Below are 17,098 nucleotides of genomic sequence, written 5' to 3'. Positions count from 1 at the left end.
GTGTGTGAGGCTGGCACTGCCCTGTGTGTGTGTGTGAGGCTGACACTGCCCTGTGTGTGTGAGGCTGACACTGTCCTGTGTGTGTGAGGCTGACACTGTCCTGTGTGTGTGTGAGGCTGACACTGCCCTGTGTGTGTGTGAGGCTGGCACTGCCCTGTGTGTGTGTGAGGCTGACACTGCCCTGTGTGTGTGTGTGAGGCTGGCACTGCCCTGTGTGTGTGTGAGGCTGGCACTGCCCTGTGTGTGTGTGTGTGTGTGAGGCTGACACTGCCCTGTGTGTGTGTGAGGCTGACACTGCCCTGTGTGTGTGTGTGAGGCTGACACTGCCCTGTGTGTGTGAGGCTGACACTGCCCTGTGTGTGTGTGAGGCTGACACTGCCCTGTGTGTGTGTGTGAGGCTGACACTACCCTGTGTGTGTGTGAGGCTGACACTGCCCTGTGTGTGTGTGAGGCTGGCACTGCCCTGTGTGTGTGTGAGGCTGGCACTGCCCTGTGTGTATGTGTGAGAGGCTGGCACTGCCCTGTGTGAGGCTGGCACTGCCCTGTGTGTGTGTGTGTGTGTGAGGCTGGCACTGCCCTGTGTGTGTGTGTGAGAGGCTGGCACTGCCCTGTGTGTGTGTGTGTGAGGCTGACACTGCCCTGTGTGTGTGTGAGGCTGGCACTGCCCTGTGTGTGTGTGAGGCTGGCACTGCCCTGTGTGTGTGTGTGTGTGTGTGAGGCTGACACTGCCCTGTGTGTGTGTGTGAGGCTGACACTGCCCTGTGTGTGTGTGAGGCTGACACTGCCCTGTGTGTGTGTGAGGCTGGCACTGCCCTGTGTGTGTGTGAGGCTGGCACTGCCCTGTGTGTGTGAGGCTGACACTGCCCTGTGTGTGCGTGTGAGGCTGGCACTGCCCTGTGTGTGTGTGTGTGTGAGGCTGACACTGCCCTGTGTGTGTGTGTGAGGCTGGCACTGCCCTGTGTGTGTGTGTGTGTGAGGCTGGCACTGCCCTGTGTGTGTGTGAGGCTGACACTGCCCTGTGTGTGTGTGAGGCTGGCACTGCCCTGTGTGTGTGTGAGGCTGGCACTGCCCTGTGTGTGTGTGAGGCTGACACTGCCCTGTGTGTGTGTGTGTGAGGCTGGCACTGCCCTGTGTGTCTGAGGCTGACACTGCCCTGTGTGTGCGTGTGAGGCTGGCACTGCCCTGTGTGTGTGAGGCTGACACTACCCTGTGTGTGTGTGTGTGTGTGAGGCTGACACTACCCTGTGCGTGTGTGTGTGAGGCTGACACTGCCCTGTGTGTGTGTGAGGCTGACACTACCCTGTGTGTGTGTGTGTGTGTGTGTGTGTGTGTGAGGCTGACACTACCCTGTGCGTGTGTGTGTGAGGCTGACACTGCCCTGTGTTTGTGTGAGGCTGGAACTGCCCTGTGTGTGTGAGGCTGACAATGCCCTGTGTGTGTGTGTGTGAGGCTGACACTGCCCTGTGTGTGTGTGTGTGTGAGGCTGACACTGCCCTGTGTGTGTGTGAGGCTGGCACTGCCCTGTGTGTGTGTGTGTGTGTGAGGCTGACACTGCTCTGTGTGTGTGTGAGGCTGACACTGCCCTGTGTGTGTGTGTGAGGCTGACACTGCCCTGTGTGTGTGTGTGAGGCTGGCACTGCCCTGTGTGTGTGTGTGAGGCTGACACTGCCCTGTGTGTGTGTGTGAGGCTGACACTGCCCTGTGTGTGTGTGAGGCTGGCACTGCCCTGTGTGTGTGTGAGGCTGGCACTGCCCTGTGTGTGTGAGGCTGACACTGCCCTGTGTGTGTGTCTGAGGCTGGCACTGCCCTGTGTGTGTGTGTGAGGCTGGCACTGCCCTGTGTGTGTGTGAGGCTGGCACTGCCCTGTGTGTGTGTGAGGCTGGCACTGCCCTGTGTGTGTGTGTGAGGCTGACACTGCTCTGTGTGTGTGTGTGTGAGGCTGACACTGCTCTGTGTGTGTGTGTGAGGCTGACACTGCCCTGTGTGTGTGTGAGGCTGACACTGCCCTGTGTGTGTGTCTGAGGCTGGCACTGCCCGGTGTGTGTGTGTGAGGCTGACACTGCCCTGTGTGTGTGTGTGAGGCTGACATTGCCCTGTGTGTGTGTGTGAGGCTGACACTGCCCTGTGTGTGTGAGGCTGACACTGCCCTGTGTGTGTGAGGCTGACACTACCCTGTGTGTGTGTGTGTGTGTGTGTGTGTGTGTGTGTGTGTGTGTGTGGCTGACACTACCCTGTGCGTGTGTGTGTGAGGCTGACACTACCCTGTGTGTGTGTGTGTGTGTGTGAGGCTGACACTACCCTGTGTGTGTGAGGCTGACACTGCCCTGTGTGTGTGTGTGTGTGTGAGGCTGGCACAACCCTGTGTGTGTGTGTGTGTGTGAGGCTGACACTGCCCTGTGTGTGTGTGAGGCTGGCACTGCCCTGTGTGTGTGTGTGTGTGTGTGTGTGAGGCTGACACTGCCCTGTGTGTGTGTGTGAGGCTGACACTGACCTGTGTGTGTGTGTGAGGCTGGCACTGCCCTGTGTGTGTGTGTGTGTGTGAGGCTGGCACTGCCCTGTGTGTGTGTGAGGCTGACACTGACCTGTGTGTGTGTGTGAGGCTGGCACTGCCCTGTGCGTGTGTGTGTGTGTGAGGCTGACACTGCCCTGTGTCTCTGAGGCTGACACTGCCCTGTGTGTGTGTGAGGCTGACACTGCCCTGTGTGTGTGTGAGGCTGGCACTGCCCTGTGTGTGTGTGAGGCTGACACTGCCCTGTGTGTGTGAGGCTGGCACTGCCCTGTGTGTGTGAGGCTGACACTGCCCTGTGTGTGTGTGTGAGGCTGGCACTGCCCTGTGTGTGTGTGTGAGGCTGACACTGACCTGTGTGTGTGTGTGTGAGGCTGGCACTGCCCTGTGTGTGTGTGTGTGTGTGTGAGGCTGGCACTGCCCTGTGTGTGTGTGAGGCTGACACTGACCTGTGTGTGTGTGTGAGGCTGGCACTGCCCTGTGCGTGTGTGTGTGTGTGAGGCTGACACTGCCCTGTGTGTCTGAGGCTGACACTGCCCTGTGTGTGTGTGAGGCTGACACTGCCCTGTGTGTGTGTGAGGCTGGCACTGCCCTGTGTGTGTGTGAGGCTGGCACTGCCCTGTGTGTGTGTGAGGCTGACACTGCCCTGTGTGTGTGAGGCTGGCACTGCCCTGTGTGTGTGAGGCTGACACTGCCCTGTGTGTGTGTGTGAGGCTGGCACTGCCCTGTGTGTGTGTGTGAGGCTGACACTGACCTGTGTGTGTGTGAGGCTGGCACTGCCCTGTGTGTGTGTGTGAGGCTGGCACTGCCCTGTGTGTGTGTGTGAGGCTGACACTGACCTGTGTGTGTGTGAGGCTGGCACTGCCCTGTGTGTGTGTGAGGCTGACACTGCCCTGTGTGTGTGAGGCTGACACTGCCCTGTGTGTGTGTGAGGCTGACACTGCCCTGTGTGTGTGTGTGAGGCTGACACTGCCCTGTGTGTGTGTGTGAGGCTGACACTGCCCTGTGTGTGTGAGGCTGACACTGCCCTGTGTGTGTGTGAGGCTGACACTACCCTGTGTGTGAGGCAGACACTACCCTGTGTGTGTGAGGCTGACACTGCCCTGTGTGTGTGTGTGTGAGGCTGACACTGCCCTGTGTGTGTGTGAGGCTGGCACTGCCCTGTGTGTGTGTGTGAGGCTGGCACTGCCCTGTGTGTGTGAGGCTGACACTGCCCTGTGTGTGTGTGAGGCTGACACTGCCCTGTGTGTGTGTGAGGCTGACACTGTCCTGTGTGTGTGTGTGAGGCTGACACTGCCCTGTGTGTGTGTGAGGCTGACACTGCCCTGTGTGTGTGTGTAAGGCTGGCACAACCCTGTGTGTGTGTGTGTGAGGCTGGCACTGCCCTGTGTGAGGCTGACACTGCCCTGTGTGTGTGTGTGAGGCTGACACTGCCCTGTGTGTGTGTGAGGCTGACACTGCCCTGTGTGTGTGTGTGAGGCTGGCACTGCCCTGTGTGTGTGTGTGTGAGGCTGACACTGCCCTGTGTGTGTGTGAGGCTGGCACTGCCCTGTGTGTGTGAGGCTGACACTGCCCTGTGCGTGTGTGTGAGGCTGACACTGCCCTGTGTGTGTGTGTGAGGCTGGCACTGCCCTGTGTGTGTGAGGCTGACACTGCCCTGTGTGTGTGTGTGAGGCTGACACTGCCCTGTGTGTGTGTGTGAGGCTGGCACTGCCCTGCGTGTGTGTGAGGCTGACACTGCCCGGTGTGTGTGTGAGGCTGACACTGCCCTGTGTGTGTGTGTGAGGCTGGCACTGCCCTGCGTGTGTGTGAGGCTGACACTGCCCGGTGTGTGTGAGAGGCTGGCACTGCCCAGTGTGTGTGAGGCTGACACTGCCCGGTGTGTGTGTGAGGCTGACACTGCCCTGTGTGTGCGTGTGAGGCTGGCACTGCCCTGTGTGTGAGGCTGACACTGCCCTGTGTGTGTGAGGCTGACACTGCCCTGTGTGTGTGAGGCTGACACTGCCCTGTGTGTGTGTGTGAGGCTGGCACTGCCCTGTGTGTGTGAGGCTGACACTGCCCTGTGTGTGTGTGAGGCTGACACTGCCCTGTGTGTGTGTGTGTGAGGCTGGCACTGCCCTGTGTGTGTGAGGCTGACACTGCCCTGTGTGTGTGTGAGGCTGACACTGCCGTGTGTGTGTGTGTGTGTGTGTGTGTGTGTGTGTGTGTGTGTGTGTGTGTGTGTGAGGCTGACACTGCCCTGTGTGTGTGAGGCTGACACTACCCTGTGTGTGTGTGAGGCTGACACTGCCCTGTGTGTCTGAGGCTGACACTGCCCTGTGTGTGTGTGAGGCTGACACTGCCCTGTGTGTGTGTGTGAGGCTGACACTGCCCTGTGTGTGTGTGAGGCTGGCACTGCCCTGTGTGTGTGTGAGGCTGGCACTGCCCTGTGTGTGTGAGGCTGACACTGCCCTGTGTGTGTGTGTGAGGCTGGCACTGCCCTGTGTGTGTGTGTGAGGCTGGCACTGCCCTGTGTGTGTGTGTGAGGCTGACACTGACCTGTGTGTGTGTGAGGCTGGCACTGCCCTGTGTGTGTGTGTGAGGCTGACACTGACCTGTGTGTGTGTGTGAGGCTGACACTGACCTGTGTGTGTGAGGCTGGCACTGCCCTGTGTGTGTGTGTGAGGCTGACACTGCCCTGTGTGTGCGTGTGAGGCTGACACTGCCCTGTGTGTGTGTGTGTGTGAGGCTGACACTACCCTGTGTGTGTGTGAGGCTGGCACTGCCCTGTGTGTGTGTGTGAGGCTGGCACTGCCCTGTGTGTGTGTGAGGCTGGCACTGCCCTGTGTGAGGCTGACACTGCCCTGTGTGTGTGTGTGAGGCTGGCACTGCCCTGTGTGTGTGAGGCTGACACTGCCCTGTGTGTGTGTGTGAGGCTGGCACTGCCCTGTGTGTGTGTGTGAGGCTGACACTGCCCTGTGTGTGTGTGAGGCTGGCACTGCCCTGTGTGAGGCTGACACTGCCCTGTGTGTGTGTGTGAGGCTGGCACTGCCCTGTGTGTGTGTGTGTGTGAGGCTGGCACTGCCCTGTGTGTGTGTGAGGCTGGCACTGCCCTGTGTGAGGCTGACACTGCCCTGTGTGTGTGTGTGTGAGGCTGGCACTGCCCTGTGTGTGTGTGTGAGGCTGACACTGACCTGTGTGTGTGTGTGAGGCTGGCACTGCCCTGTGTGTGTGTGTGAGGCTGGCACTGCCCTGTGTGTGTGTGAGGCTGGCACTGCCCTGTGTGAGGCTGACACTGCCCTGTGTGTGTGTGTGAGGCTGGCACTGCCCTGTGTGTGTGAGGCTGACACTGCCCTGTGTGTGTGTGTGAGGCTGGCACTGCCCTGTGTGTGTGTGGCTGGCACTGCCCTGTGTGTCTGAGGCTGGCACTGCCCTGTGTGTGTGTGGCTGGCACTGCCCTGTGTGTCTGAGGCTGACACTGCCCTGTGTGTCTGAGGCTGACACTGCCCTGTGTGTGTGAGGCTGGCACTGCCCTGTGTGTGTGAGGCTGACACTGCCCTGTGTGTGTGTGAGGCTGACACTGCCCTGTGTGTGTGTGTGTGAGGCTGACACTGCCCTGTGTGTGTGTGAGGCTGACACTGCCGTGTGTGTGTGTGTGTGTGTGTGTGTGTGTGTGTGTGTGTGTGTGTGTGTGTGTGAGGCTGACACTGCCCTGTGTGTGTGAGGCTGACACTACCCTGTGTGTGTGTGAGGCTGACACTGCCCTGTGTGTCTGAGGCTGACACTGCCCTGTGTGTCTGAGGCTGACACTGCCCTGTGTGTGTGTGAGGCTGACACTGCCCTGTGTGTGTGTGAGGCTGACACTGCCCTGTGTGTGTGTGAGGCTGGCACTGCCCTGTGTGTGTGTGAGGCTGGCACTGCCCTGTGTGTGTGAGGCTGACACTGCCCTGTGTGTGTGTGTGAGGCTGGCACTGCCCTGTGTGTGTGTGTGAGGCTGGCACTGCCCTGTGTGTGTGTGTGAGGCTGACACTGACCTGTGTGTGTGTGAGGCTGGCACTGCCCTGTGTGTGTGTGTGAGGCTGACACTGACCTGTGTGTGTGTGTGAGGCTGACACTGACCTGTGTGTGTGTGAGGCTGGCACTGCCCTGTGTGTGTGTGTGAGGCTGACACTGCCCTGTGTGTGCGTGTGAGGCTGACACTGCCCTGTGTGTGTGTGTGTGTGAGGCTGACACTACCCTGTGTGTGTGTGAGGCTGGCACTGCCCTGTGTGTGTGTGTGAGGCTGGCACTGCCCTGTGTGTGTGTGAGGCTGGCACTGCCCTGTGTGAGGCTGACACTGCCCTGTGTGTGTGTGTGAGGCTGGCACTGCCCTGTGTGTGTGAGGCTGACACTGCCCTGTGTGTGTGTGTGAGGCTGGCACTGCCCTGTGTGTGTGTGTGAGGCTGACACTGCCCTGTGTGTGTGTGAGGCTGGCACTGCCCTGTGTGAGGCTGACACTGCCCTGTGTGTGTGTGTGAGGCTGGCACTGCCCTGTGTGTGTGTGTGTGTGAGGCTGGCACAGCCCTGTGTGTGTGTGAGGCTGGCACTGCCCTGTGTGAGGCTGACACTGCCCTGTGTGTGTGTGTGTGAGGCTGGCACTGCCCTGTGTGTGTGTGTGAGGCTGACACTGACCTGTGTGTGTGTGTGAGGCTGGCACTGCCCTGTGTGTGTGTGTGAGGCTGGCACTGCCCTGTGTGTGTGTGAGGCTGGCACTGCCCTGTGTGAGGCTGACACTGCCCTGTGTGTGTGTGTGAGGCTGGCACTGCCCTGTGTGTGTGAGGCTGACACTGCCCTGTGTGTGTGTGTGAGGCTGGCACTGCCCTGTGTGTGTGTGGCTGGCACTGCCCTGTGTGTCTGAGGCTGGCACTGCCCTGTGTGTGTGTGGCTGGCACTGCCCTGTGTGTCTGAGGCTGACACTGCCCTGTGTGTCTGAGGCTGACACTGCCCTGTGTGTGTGAGGCTGACACTGCCCTGTGTGTGTGAGGCTGACACTGCCCTGTGTGTGTGAGGCTGACACTACCCTGTGTGTGTGTGTGTGTGTGTGTGTGTGTGAGGCTGACACTACCCTGTGAGTGTGTGTGTGAGGCTGACACTGCCCTGTGTGTGTGTGAGGCTGACACTACCCTGTGTGTGTGTGTGTGTGTGTGAGGCTGACACTACCCTGTGCGTGTGTGTGTGAGGCTGACACTGCCCTGTGTTTGTGTGAGGCTGGAACTGCCCTGTGTGTGTGAGGCTGACACTGCCCTGTGTGTGTGTGTGTGTGTGAGGCTGACACTGCCCTGTGTTTGTGTGTGTGTGAGGCTGACACTGCCCTGTGTGTGTGTGAGGCTGGCACTGCCCTGTGTGTGTGTCTGTGTGAGGCTGACACTGCTCTGTGTGTGTGTGAGGCTGACACTGCCCTGTGTGTGTGTGTGAGGCTGACACTGCCCTGTGTGTGTGTGAGGCTGACACTGCCCTGTGTGTGTGTGTGAGGCTGGCACTGCCCCGTGTGTGTGTGTGAGGCTGACACTACCCTGTGCGTGTGTGTGTGAGGCTGACACTACCGTGTGTGTGTGTGTGTGTGTGAGGCTGACACTACCCTGTGTGTGAGTGTGTGTGTGAGGCTGGAACTGCCCTGTGTGTGTGAGGCTGACACTGCCCTGTGTGTGTGTGTGTGTGTGTGAGGCTGGCACAACCCTGTGTGTGTGTGTGTGAGGCTGACACTGCCCTGTGTGTGTGTGAGGCTGGCACTGCCCTGTGTGTGTGTGTGTGTGTGTGAGGCTGACACTGCCCTGTGTGTGTGAGGCTGGCACTGCCCTGTGTGTGTGTGTGAGGCTGACACTGACCTGTGTGTGTGAGGCTGGCACTGCCCTGTGTGTGTGTGTGTGAGGCTGACACTGCCCTGTGTGTGTGTGTGAGGCTGGCACTGCCCTGTGTGTGTGTGTGAGGCTGGCACTGCCCTGTGTGTGTGTGAGGCTGACACTGCCCTGTGTGTGTGTGAGGCTGACACTGCCCTGTGTGTGTGTGTGAGGCTGACACTGCCCTGTGTGTGTGAGGCTGACACTGCCCTGTGTGTGTGTGAGGCTGACACTGCCCTGTGTGTGTGTGAGGCTGACACTGCCCTGTGTGTGTGTGAGGCTGACACTGCCCTGTGTGTGTGTGTGAGGCTGACACTGCCCTGTGTGTGTGAGGCTGACACTGCCCTGTGTGTGTGTGAGGCTGGCACTGCCCTGTGTGTGTGTGTGAGGCAGGCACTGCCCTGTGTGTGTGAGGCTGACACTGCCCTGTGTGTGTGTGAGGCTGACACTGCCCTGTGTGTGTGTGAGGCTGACACTGCCCTGTGTGTGTGTGTGAGGCTGACACTGCCCTGTGTGTGTGTGAGGCTGACACTGCCCTGTGTGTGTGTGTGAGGCTGGCACAACCCTGTGTGTGTGTGTGTGAGGCTGGCACTGCCCTGTGTGTGTGTGTGTGAGGCTGGCACTGCCCTGTGTGTGTGTGAGGCTGGCACTGCCCTGTGTGAGGCTGACACTGCCCTGTGTGTGTGTGTGAGGCTGACACTGCCCTGTGTGTGTGTGAGGCTGACACTGCCCTGTGTGTGTGAGGCTGACACTGCCCTGTGCGTGTGTGTGAGGCTGACACTGCCCTGTGTGTGTGTGAGGCTGACACTGCCCTGTGTGTGTGAGGCTGACACTGCCCTGTGCGTGTGTGTGAGGCTGACACTGCCCTGTGTGTGTGTGTGTGAGGCTGGCACTGCCCTGTGTGTGTGAGGCTGACACTGCCCTGTGTGTGTGTGAGGCTGGCACTGCCCTGTGTGTGTGTGTGAGGCTGGCACTGCCCTGTGTGTGTGAGGCTGACACTGCCCTGTGTTTGTGTGAGGCTGACACTGCCGTGTGTGTGTGTGTGTGTGTGTGTGTGTGTGTGTGTGTGTGAGGCTGACACTGCCCTGTGTGTGTGTGAGGCTGGCACTGCCCTGTGTGTGTGTGAGGCTGACACTGCCCTGTGTGTGTGAGGCTGACACTGCCCTGTGCGTGTGTGTGAGGCTGACACTGCCCTGTGTGTGTGTGTGAGGCTGGCACTGCCCTGTGTGTGTGAGGCTGACACTGCCCTGTGTGTGTGTGTGAGGCTGACACTGCCCTGTGTGTGTGTGTGAGGCTGGCACTGCCCTGCGTGTGTGTGAGGCTGGCACTGCCCTGTGTGTGTGAGGCTGACACTGCCCTGTGTGTGTGTGAGGCTGACACTGCCCTGTGTGTGTGTGTGAGGCTGACACTGCCCTGTGTGTGCGTGTGAGGCTGGCACTGCCCTGTGTGTGAGGCTGACACTGCCCTGTGTGTGTGAGGCTGACACTGCCCTGTGTGTGTGAGGCTGACACTGCCCTGTGTGTGTGTGAGGCTGGCACTGCCCTGTGTGTGTGTGTGAGGCTGGCACTGCCCTGTGTGTGTGAGGCTGACACTGCCCTGTGTTTGTGTGAGGCTGACACTGCCGTGTGTGTGTGTGTGTGTGTGTGTGTGTGTGTGTGAGGCTGACACTGCCCTGTGTGTGTGAGGCTGACACTACCCTGTGTGTGTGTGAGGCTGACACTGCCCTGTGTGTGTGTGAGGCTGACACTGCCCTGTGTGTGTGTGAGGCTGACACTGCCCTGTGTGTGTGTGAGGCTGACACTGCCCTGTGTGTGTGAGGCTGACACTGCCCTGTGTGTGTGTGTGAGGCTGGCACTGCCCTGTGTGTGTGAGGCTGACACTGCCCTGTGTGTGTGTGTGTGTGTGTGTGTGTGTGTGTGAGGCTGACACTGCTCTGTGTGTGTGTGTGTGTGTGTGTGTGTGTGTGTGAGGCTGACACTGCCCTGTGTGTGTGAGGCTGACACTGCCCTGTGTGTGTGTGTGAGGCTGACACTGCCCTGTGTGTGTGAGGCTGACACTGCCCTGTGTGTGTGAGGCTGACACTGCCCTGTGTGTGTGTGAGGCTGACACTGCCCTGTGTGTGTGAGGCTGACACAGCTCTGTGTGTGTGTGAGGCTGACACTGCCCTGTGTGTGTGTGTGAGGCTGACACTGCCCTGTGTGTGTGAGGCTGACACTGCCCTGTGTGTGTGTGAGGCTGACACTGCCCTGTGTGTGTGAGGCTGACACTGCCCTGTGTGTGTGAGGCTGACACTGCCCTGTGTGTGTGTGAGGCTGACACTGCCGTGTGTGTGTGTGAGGCTGACACTGCCCTGTGTGTGTGTGAGGCTGACACTGCCCTGTGTGTGTGAGGCTGACACTGCCCTGTGTGTGTGTGTGTGTGAGGCTGGCACTGCCCTGTGTGTGTGAGGCTGACACTGCCCTGTGTGTGTGTGTGTGTGAGGCTGGCACTGCCCTGTGTGTGTGTGTGAGGCTGGCACTGCCCTTTGTGTGTGTGAGGCTGACACTGCCCTGTGTGTGTGAGGCTGACACTGCCCTGTGTGTGTGTGTGTGTGTGTGTGTGTGTGTGTGTGTGTGTGTGTGTGTGTGTGTGTGTGTGAGGCTGACACTGCCCTGTGTGTGTGAGGCTGACACTGCCCTGTGTGTGTGTGAGGCTGACACTGCCCTGTGTGTGTGTGAGGCTCACACTGCCCTGTGTGTGTGTGTGTGTGTGTGTGTGTGTGTGAGGCTGACACTGCTCTGTGTGTGTGTGAGGCTGACACTGCCCTGTGTGTGTGTGTGAGGCTGACACTGCCCTGTGTGTGTGTGTGAGTGTGAGGCTGGCACTGCCCTGTGTGTGTGTGTGTGTGGCTGACACTGCCCTGTGTGTGTGTGAGGCTGACACTGCCCTGTGTGTGTGTGAGGCTGGCACTGCCCTGTGTGTGTGTGTGTGTGGCTGGCACTGCCCTGTGTGTGTGTGAGGCTGACACTGCCCTGTGTGTGTGTGAGGCTGGCACTGCCCTGTGTGTGTGTGTGTGTGGCTGGCACTGCCCTGTGTGTGAGGCTGGCACTGCCCTGTGTGTGTGTGAGGCTGGCACTGCCCTGTGTGTGTGTGTGTGTGTGTGTGAGGCTGACACTGCCCTGTGTGTGTGAGGCTGGCACTGCCCTGTGTGTGTGTGAGTCGGCACTGCCCTGTGTGTGTGTGAGGCTGGCACTGCCCTGTGTGTGTGTGAGGCTGGCACTGCCCTGTGTGTGTGTGAGGCTGGCACTGCCCTGTGTGTGTGTGAGTCGGCACTGCCCTGTGTGTGTGTGAGGCTGGCACTGCCCTGTGTGTGTGTGTGAGGCTGGCACTGCCCTGCGTGTGTGTGAGGCTGACACTGCCCTGTGTGTGTGTGTGTGAGGCTGGCACTGCCCTGTGTGCGTGTGTGTGATTCTGGCACTGCCGTGTGTGTGATTCTGGCACTGCTGTGTGTGTGTGTGTGTGTGTGTGTGTGTGAGAGAGGCTGGCACTGCCGTGTGTCTGTGTTTGTGGGTGAGTTATCGAATTACTAAGAGGCCTCTCGGTGTGAGTGAGTTGTCAGATTACCCGTGTTCTCCTAATGTGTGGGAGTGGGTTAGTTTTCGGATTACCAGAGGCCTCCCGGTGTGTGTGGGCGAGTTATCGGATTACCAGAGGCCTCTAGGTGTGTGTGGGTGGGTTATCGGATTACCAGGGGTCTCCCGGTGTGTGTGGGTGGGTGGGTTATCGGATTACCAGGGGTCTCCCGGTGTGTGTGGGCGAGTTATCAGATTACCAGGGGTCTCCCGGTGTGTGGGTGGGTGGGTTATCGGATTACCAGGGGTCTCCCTGTGTGTGTGGGTGGGTGAGTTATCGGATTACCAGAGGCCTCCCGGTGTGTGTGGGTGAGTTATCGGATTACCAGGGGTCTCCCGGTGTGTGTGGGTGGGTTATCGGATTACCAGGGGTCTCCCGGTGTGTGTGGGTGAGTTATCGGATTACCAGAGGTCTCCCGGTGTGTGTGGGTGAGTTATCGGATTACCAGAGGTCTCCCGGTGTGTGTGGGTGAGTTATCGGATTACCAGGGGTCTCCCGGTGTGTGGGTGAGTTATCGGATTACCAGGGGTCTCCCGGTGTGTGTGGGTGGGTTATCGGATTACCAGGGGTCTCCCGGTGTGTGTGGGTGAGTTATCGGATTACCAGAGGCCTCCCGGTGTGTGGGTGGGTGGGTTATCGGATTACCAGGGGTCTCCCTGTGTGTGTGGGTGGGTGAGTTATCGGATTACCAGAGGCCTCCCGGTGTGTGTGGGTGAGTTATCGGATTACCAGGGGTCTCCCGGTGTGTGTGGGTGGGTTATCGGATTACCAGGGGTCTCCCGGTGTGTGTGGGTGGGTGAGTTATCGGATTACCAGAGGCCTCCCGGTGTGTGTGGGTGAGTTATCGGATTACCAGGGGTCTCCCGGTGTGTGTGGGTGAGTTATCGGATTACCAGAGGCCTCCCGGTGTGTGTGAGTTATCGGATTACCAGGGGTCTCCCGGTGTGTGTGGGTGAGTTATCGGATTACCAGGGGTTTCCCGGTGTGTGTGGGTGGGTTATCGGATTACCAGAGGCCTCCCGGTGTGCGTGGGTGAGTTATCGGATTACCAGAGGCCTCCCGGTGTGTGGGTGGGTGGGTTATCGGATTACCAGAGGCCTCCCGGTGTGTGTGGGTGAGTTATCGGATTACCAGAGGCCTCCCGGTGTGTGTGTGGGTGGGTTATCGGATTACCAGAGGCCTCCCGGTGTGTGTGAGTTATCGGATTACCAGGGGTCTCCCGGTGTGTGTGGGTGAGTTATCGGATTACCAGGGGTTTCCCGGTGTGTGTGGGTGGGTTATCGGATTACCAGAGGCCTCCCGGTGTGCGTGGGTGAGTTATCGGATTACCAGAGGCCTCCCTGTGTGTGTGGGTGAGTTATCGGATTACCAGAGGCCTCCCGGTGTGTGGTTGGGTGGGTTATCGGATTACCAGGGGTCTCCCGGTGTGTGGGTGGGTGGGTTATCGGATTACCAGGGGTCTCCCGGTGTGTGTGGGTGAGTTATCAGATTACCAGAGGCCTCCCGGTGTGTGTGTGGGTGAGTTATCGGATTACCAGAGGCCTCTCGGTGTGTGTGGGTGAGTTATCGGATTACCAGAGGTCTCCCGGTGTGTGTGGGTGAGTTATCGGATTACCAGGGGTCTCCCGGTGTGTGTGGGTGAGTTATCGGATTACCAGAGGTCTCCCGGTGTGTGTGGGTGAGTTATCGGATTACCAGGGGTCTCCCGGTGTGTGTGGGTGAGTTATCGGATTACCAGAGGTCTCCCGGTGTGTGTGGGTGAGTTATCAGATTACCAGGGGCCTCCCGGTGTGTGTGGGTTATCGGATTACCAGAGGCCTCCCGGTGTGTGGGTTGGTGGGTTATCGGATTACCAGAGGCCTCCCGGTGTGGTCCAGCTGGTCCTTGGTCCTCCTGAGCAGCAGGCTCTTGGTCAGGATGTTCAGCCTCTCTCCTCCTTTTTTGCTGCCGTTATCCACCTGATTCTTCCACAGTTTAAACTCATCAAACGGGGAACAGCGCAGGAACCTGCCGCCGGGAGAGACGCAGAGAGACGCAACGTTATCTCAAGGGCAGGAACCTGCCGCCGGGAGAGACGCAGAGAGACGCAACGTTATCTCAAGGGCAGGAACCTGCCGCCGGGAGAGACGCAGAGAGACGCAACGTTATCTCAAGCGCAGGAACCTGCCGTCGGGAGAGACGCAGAGAGACGCAACGTTATCTCAAGGGCAGGAACCTGCCGCCGGGAGAGACGCAGAGAGACGCAACGTTATCTCAAGGGCAGGAACCTGCCGCCGGGAGAGACGCAGAGAGACGCAACGTTATCTCAAGGGCAGGAACCTGCCGCCGGGAGAGACGCAGAGAGACGCAACGTTATCTCAAGCGCAGGAACCTGCCGCCGGGAGAGACGCAGAGAGACGCAACGTTATCTCAAGGGCAGGAACCTGCCGCCGGGAGAGACGCAGAGAGACGCAACGTTATCTCAACTGCAGCACCGCCGACCACAGGGCAGAGACATCTATAGAAAACCGACCGGCACCAGAACAGACCGACCGGCGCCAGAACAGACCGACCGGCGCCAGAACAGACCGGCCGGCGCCAGGACAGACCGGCCGGCGCCAGGACAGACCGACCGGCGCCAGAACAGACCGGCCGGCGCCAGAACAGACCGGCCGGCGCCAGAACAGACCGGCCGGCGCCAGGACAGACCGACCGGCGCCAGGACATGGGCCAGAAAGATTAGTTTTCTGAGGTGTAATTCGTAATTCTCTCACGGCTATAATCTCACCATGTGCTCTCCTCTCAGCCTCCCCCGTTACTCCTCTCAGCCTCCCCCGTTACTCCTCTCAGCCTCCCCCGTTACTCCTCTCAGCCACCCCCGTTACTCCTCTCAGCCTCCCCCGTTACTCCTCTCAGCCACCCCCGTTACTCCTCTCAGCCTCCCCCGTTACTCCTCTCAGCCTCCCCCGTTACTCCTCTCAGCCTCCCCCGTTACTCCTCTCAGCCTCCCCCGTTACTCCTCTCAGCCTCCCCCGTTACTCCTCTCACTGCCTGTCTCCCGCAGCCCCCCCTGTTACTCCTCTCACTGCCTGTCTCCCGCAGCCTCCCCCGTTACTCCTCTCAGCCTCCCCCGTTACTCCTCTCACTGCCGTCTCCTCTCAGCCTCCCCCGTTACTCCTCTCAGCCTCCCCCGTTACTCCTCTCACTGCCGTCTCCTCTCAGCCTCCCCCGTTACTCCTCTCACTCCCGTCTCCTCTCAGCCTCCCCCGTTACTCCTCTCAGCCACCCCCGTTACCCCTCTCAGCCTCCCCCGTTACTCCTCTCAGCCGCCCCCGTTACTCCTCTCAGCCGCCCCCGTTACTCCTCTCACTGCCCGTCTCCCGCAGCCTCCCCGTTACTCCTCTCACTGCCCGTCTCCTCTCAGCCTCCCCCGTTACTCCTCTCACTGCCCGTCTCCTCTCAGCCTCCCCCGTTACTCCTCTCACTGCCCGTCCCCGCAGTCTCCCCGTTACTCCTCTCAGCCTCCCCCGTTACTCCTCTCAGCCTCCCCTGTTACTCCTCTCACTGCCTGTCTCCCGCAGCCCCCCCTGTTACTCCTCTCACTGCCTGTCTCCCGCAGCCTCCCCCGTTACTCCTCTCAGCCTCCCCCGTTACTCCTCTCACTGCCGTCTCCTCTCAGCCTCCCCCGTTACTCCTCTCAGCCTCCCCCGTTACTCCTCTCACTCCCGTCTCCTCTCAGCCTCCCCCGTTACTCCTCTCACTGCCCGTCTCCTCTCAGCCACCCCCGTTACCCCTCTCACTGCCGTCTCCTCTCAGCCTCCCCCGTTACTCCTCTCACTGCCGTCTCCTCTCAGCCTCCCCCATTACTCCTCTCACTGCCGTCTCCTCTCAGCCTCCCCCGTTACTCCTCTCACTGCCGTCTCCTCTCAGCCTCCCCCATTACTCCTCTCACTGCCGTCTCCTCTCAGCCTCCCCCGTTACTCCTCTCACTCCCGTCTCCTCTCAGCCTCCCCCGTTACTCCTCTCACTGCCCGTCTCCTCTCAGCCACCCCCGTTACCCCTCTCACTGCCGTCTCCTCTCAGCCTCCCCCGTTACTCCTCTCACTGCCGTCTCCTCTCAGCCTCCCCCATTACTCCTCTCACTGCCGTCTCCTCTCAGCCTCCCCCGTTACTCCTCTCACTGCCGTCTCCTCTCAGCCTCCCCCATTACTCCTCTCACTGCCCGTCTCCTCTCAGCCTCCCCCGTTACTCCTCTCAGCCTCCCCCGTTACTCCTCTCACTGCCCGTCTCCTCTCAGCCTCCCCCGTTACTCCTCTCACTGCCCGTCTCCTCTCAGCCTCCCCCGTTACTCCTCTCACTGCCCGTCTCCTCTCAGCCTCCCCCGTTACTCCTCTCACTGCCCGTCTCCTCTCAGCCTCCCCCGTTACTCCTCTCAGCCACCCCCGTTACTCCTCTCAGCCACCCCCGTTACTCCTCTCAGCCTCCCCCGTTACTCCTCTCAGCCGCCCCCGTTACTCCTCTCAGCCGCCCCCGTTACTCCTCTCACTGCCCGTCTCCCGCAGCCTCCCCGTTACTCCTCTCACTGCCCGTCTCCTCTCAGCCTCCCCCGTTACTCCTCTCACTGCCCGTCTCCTCTCAGCCTCCCCCGTTACTCCTCTCACTGCCCGTCCCCGCAGTCTCCCCGTTACTCCTCTCAGCCTCCCCCGTTACTCCTCTCAGCCTCCCCCGTTACTCCTCTCACTGCCTGTCTCCCGCAGCCCCCCCTGTTACTCCTCTCACTGCCTGTCTCCCGCAGCCTCCCCCGTTACTCCTCTCAGCCTCCCCCGTTACTCCTCTCACTGCCGTCTCCTCTCAGCCTCCCCCGTTACTCCTCTCAGCCTCCCCCGTTACTCCTCTCACTGCCGTCTCCTCTCAGCCTCCCCCGTTACTCCTCTCACTCCCGTCTCCTCTCAGCCTCCCCCGTTACTCCTCTCACTGCCCGTCTCCTCTCAGCCACCCCCGTTACCCCTCTCACTGCCGTCTCCTCTCAGCCTCCCCCGTTACTCCTCTCACTGCCGTCTCCTCTCAGCCTCCCCCATTACTCCTCTCACTGCCGTCTCCTCTCAGCCTCCCCCGTTACTCCTCTCACTGCCGTCTCCTCTCAGCC

General features: G+C 60.1%; 1 protein-coding gene across 1 annotated transcript in view; it reads right to left on the bottom strand.

Annotated features, from left to right (window-relative positions):
- Positions 1 to 17,098, bottom strand: part of TTF2 (transcription termination factor 2) — a gene marked incomplete at its 3' end in the record, with an annotated part of 188,190 nt that overhangs the window by 9,043 nt on the left and 162,049 nt on the right. Inside the window, exon 14 of the mRNA XM_075584603.1 lies at positions 13,827 to 13,980. Coding sequence (XP_075440718.1) covers positions 13,827 to 13,980 — 154 coding nt within the window. The remainder of the gene's footprint in view (positions 1 to 13,826; positions 13,981 to 17,098) is intronic.

This window comes from Ascaphus truei, unplaced genomic scaffold (assembly GCF_040206685.1).
Source record: "Ascaphus truei isolate aAscTru1 unplaced genomic scaffold, aAscTru1.hap1 HAP1_SCAFFOLD_670, whole genome shotgun sequence".
NCBI lineage: Eukaryota > Metazoa > Chordata > Amphibia > Anura > Ascaphidae > Ascaphus > Ascaphus truei.
The sequence above is the reverse complement of the archived record's forward strand: the minus strand, read 5'-3'. Positions and strand labels throughout refer to the sequence as shown.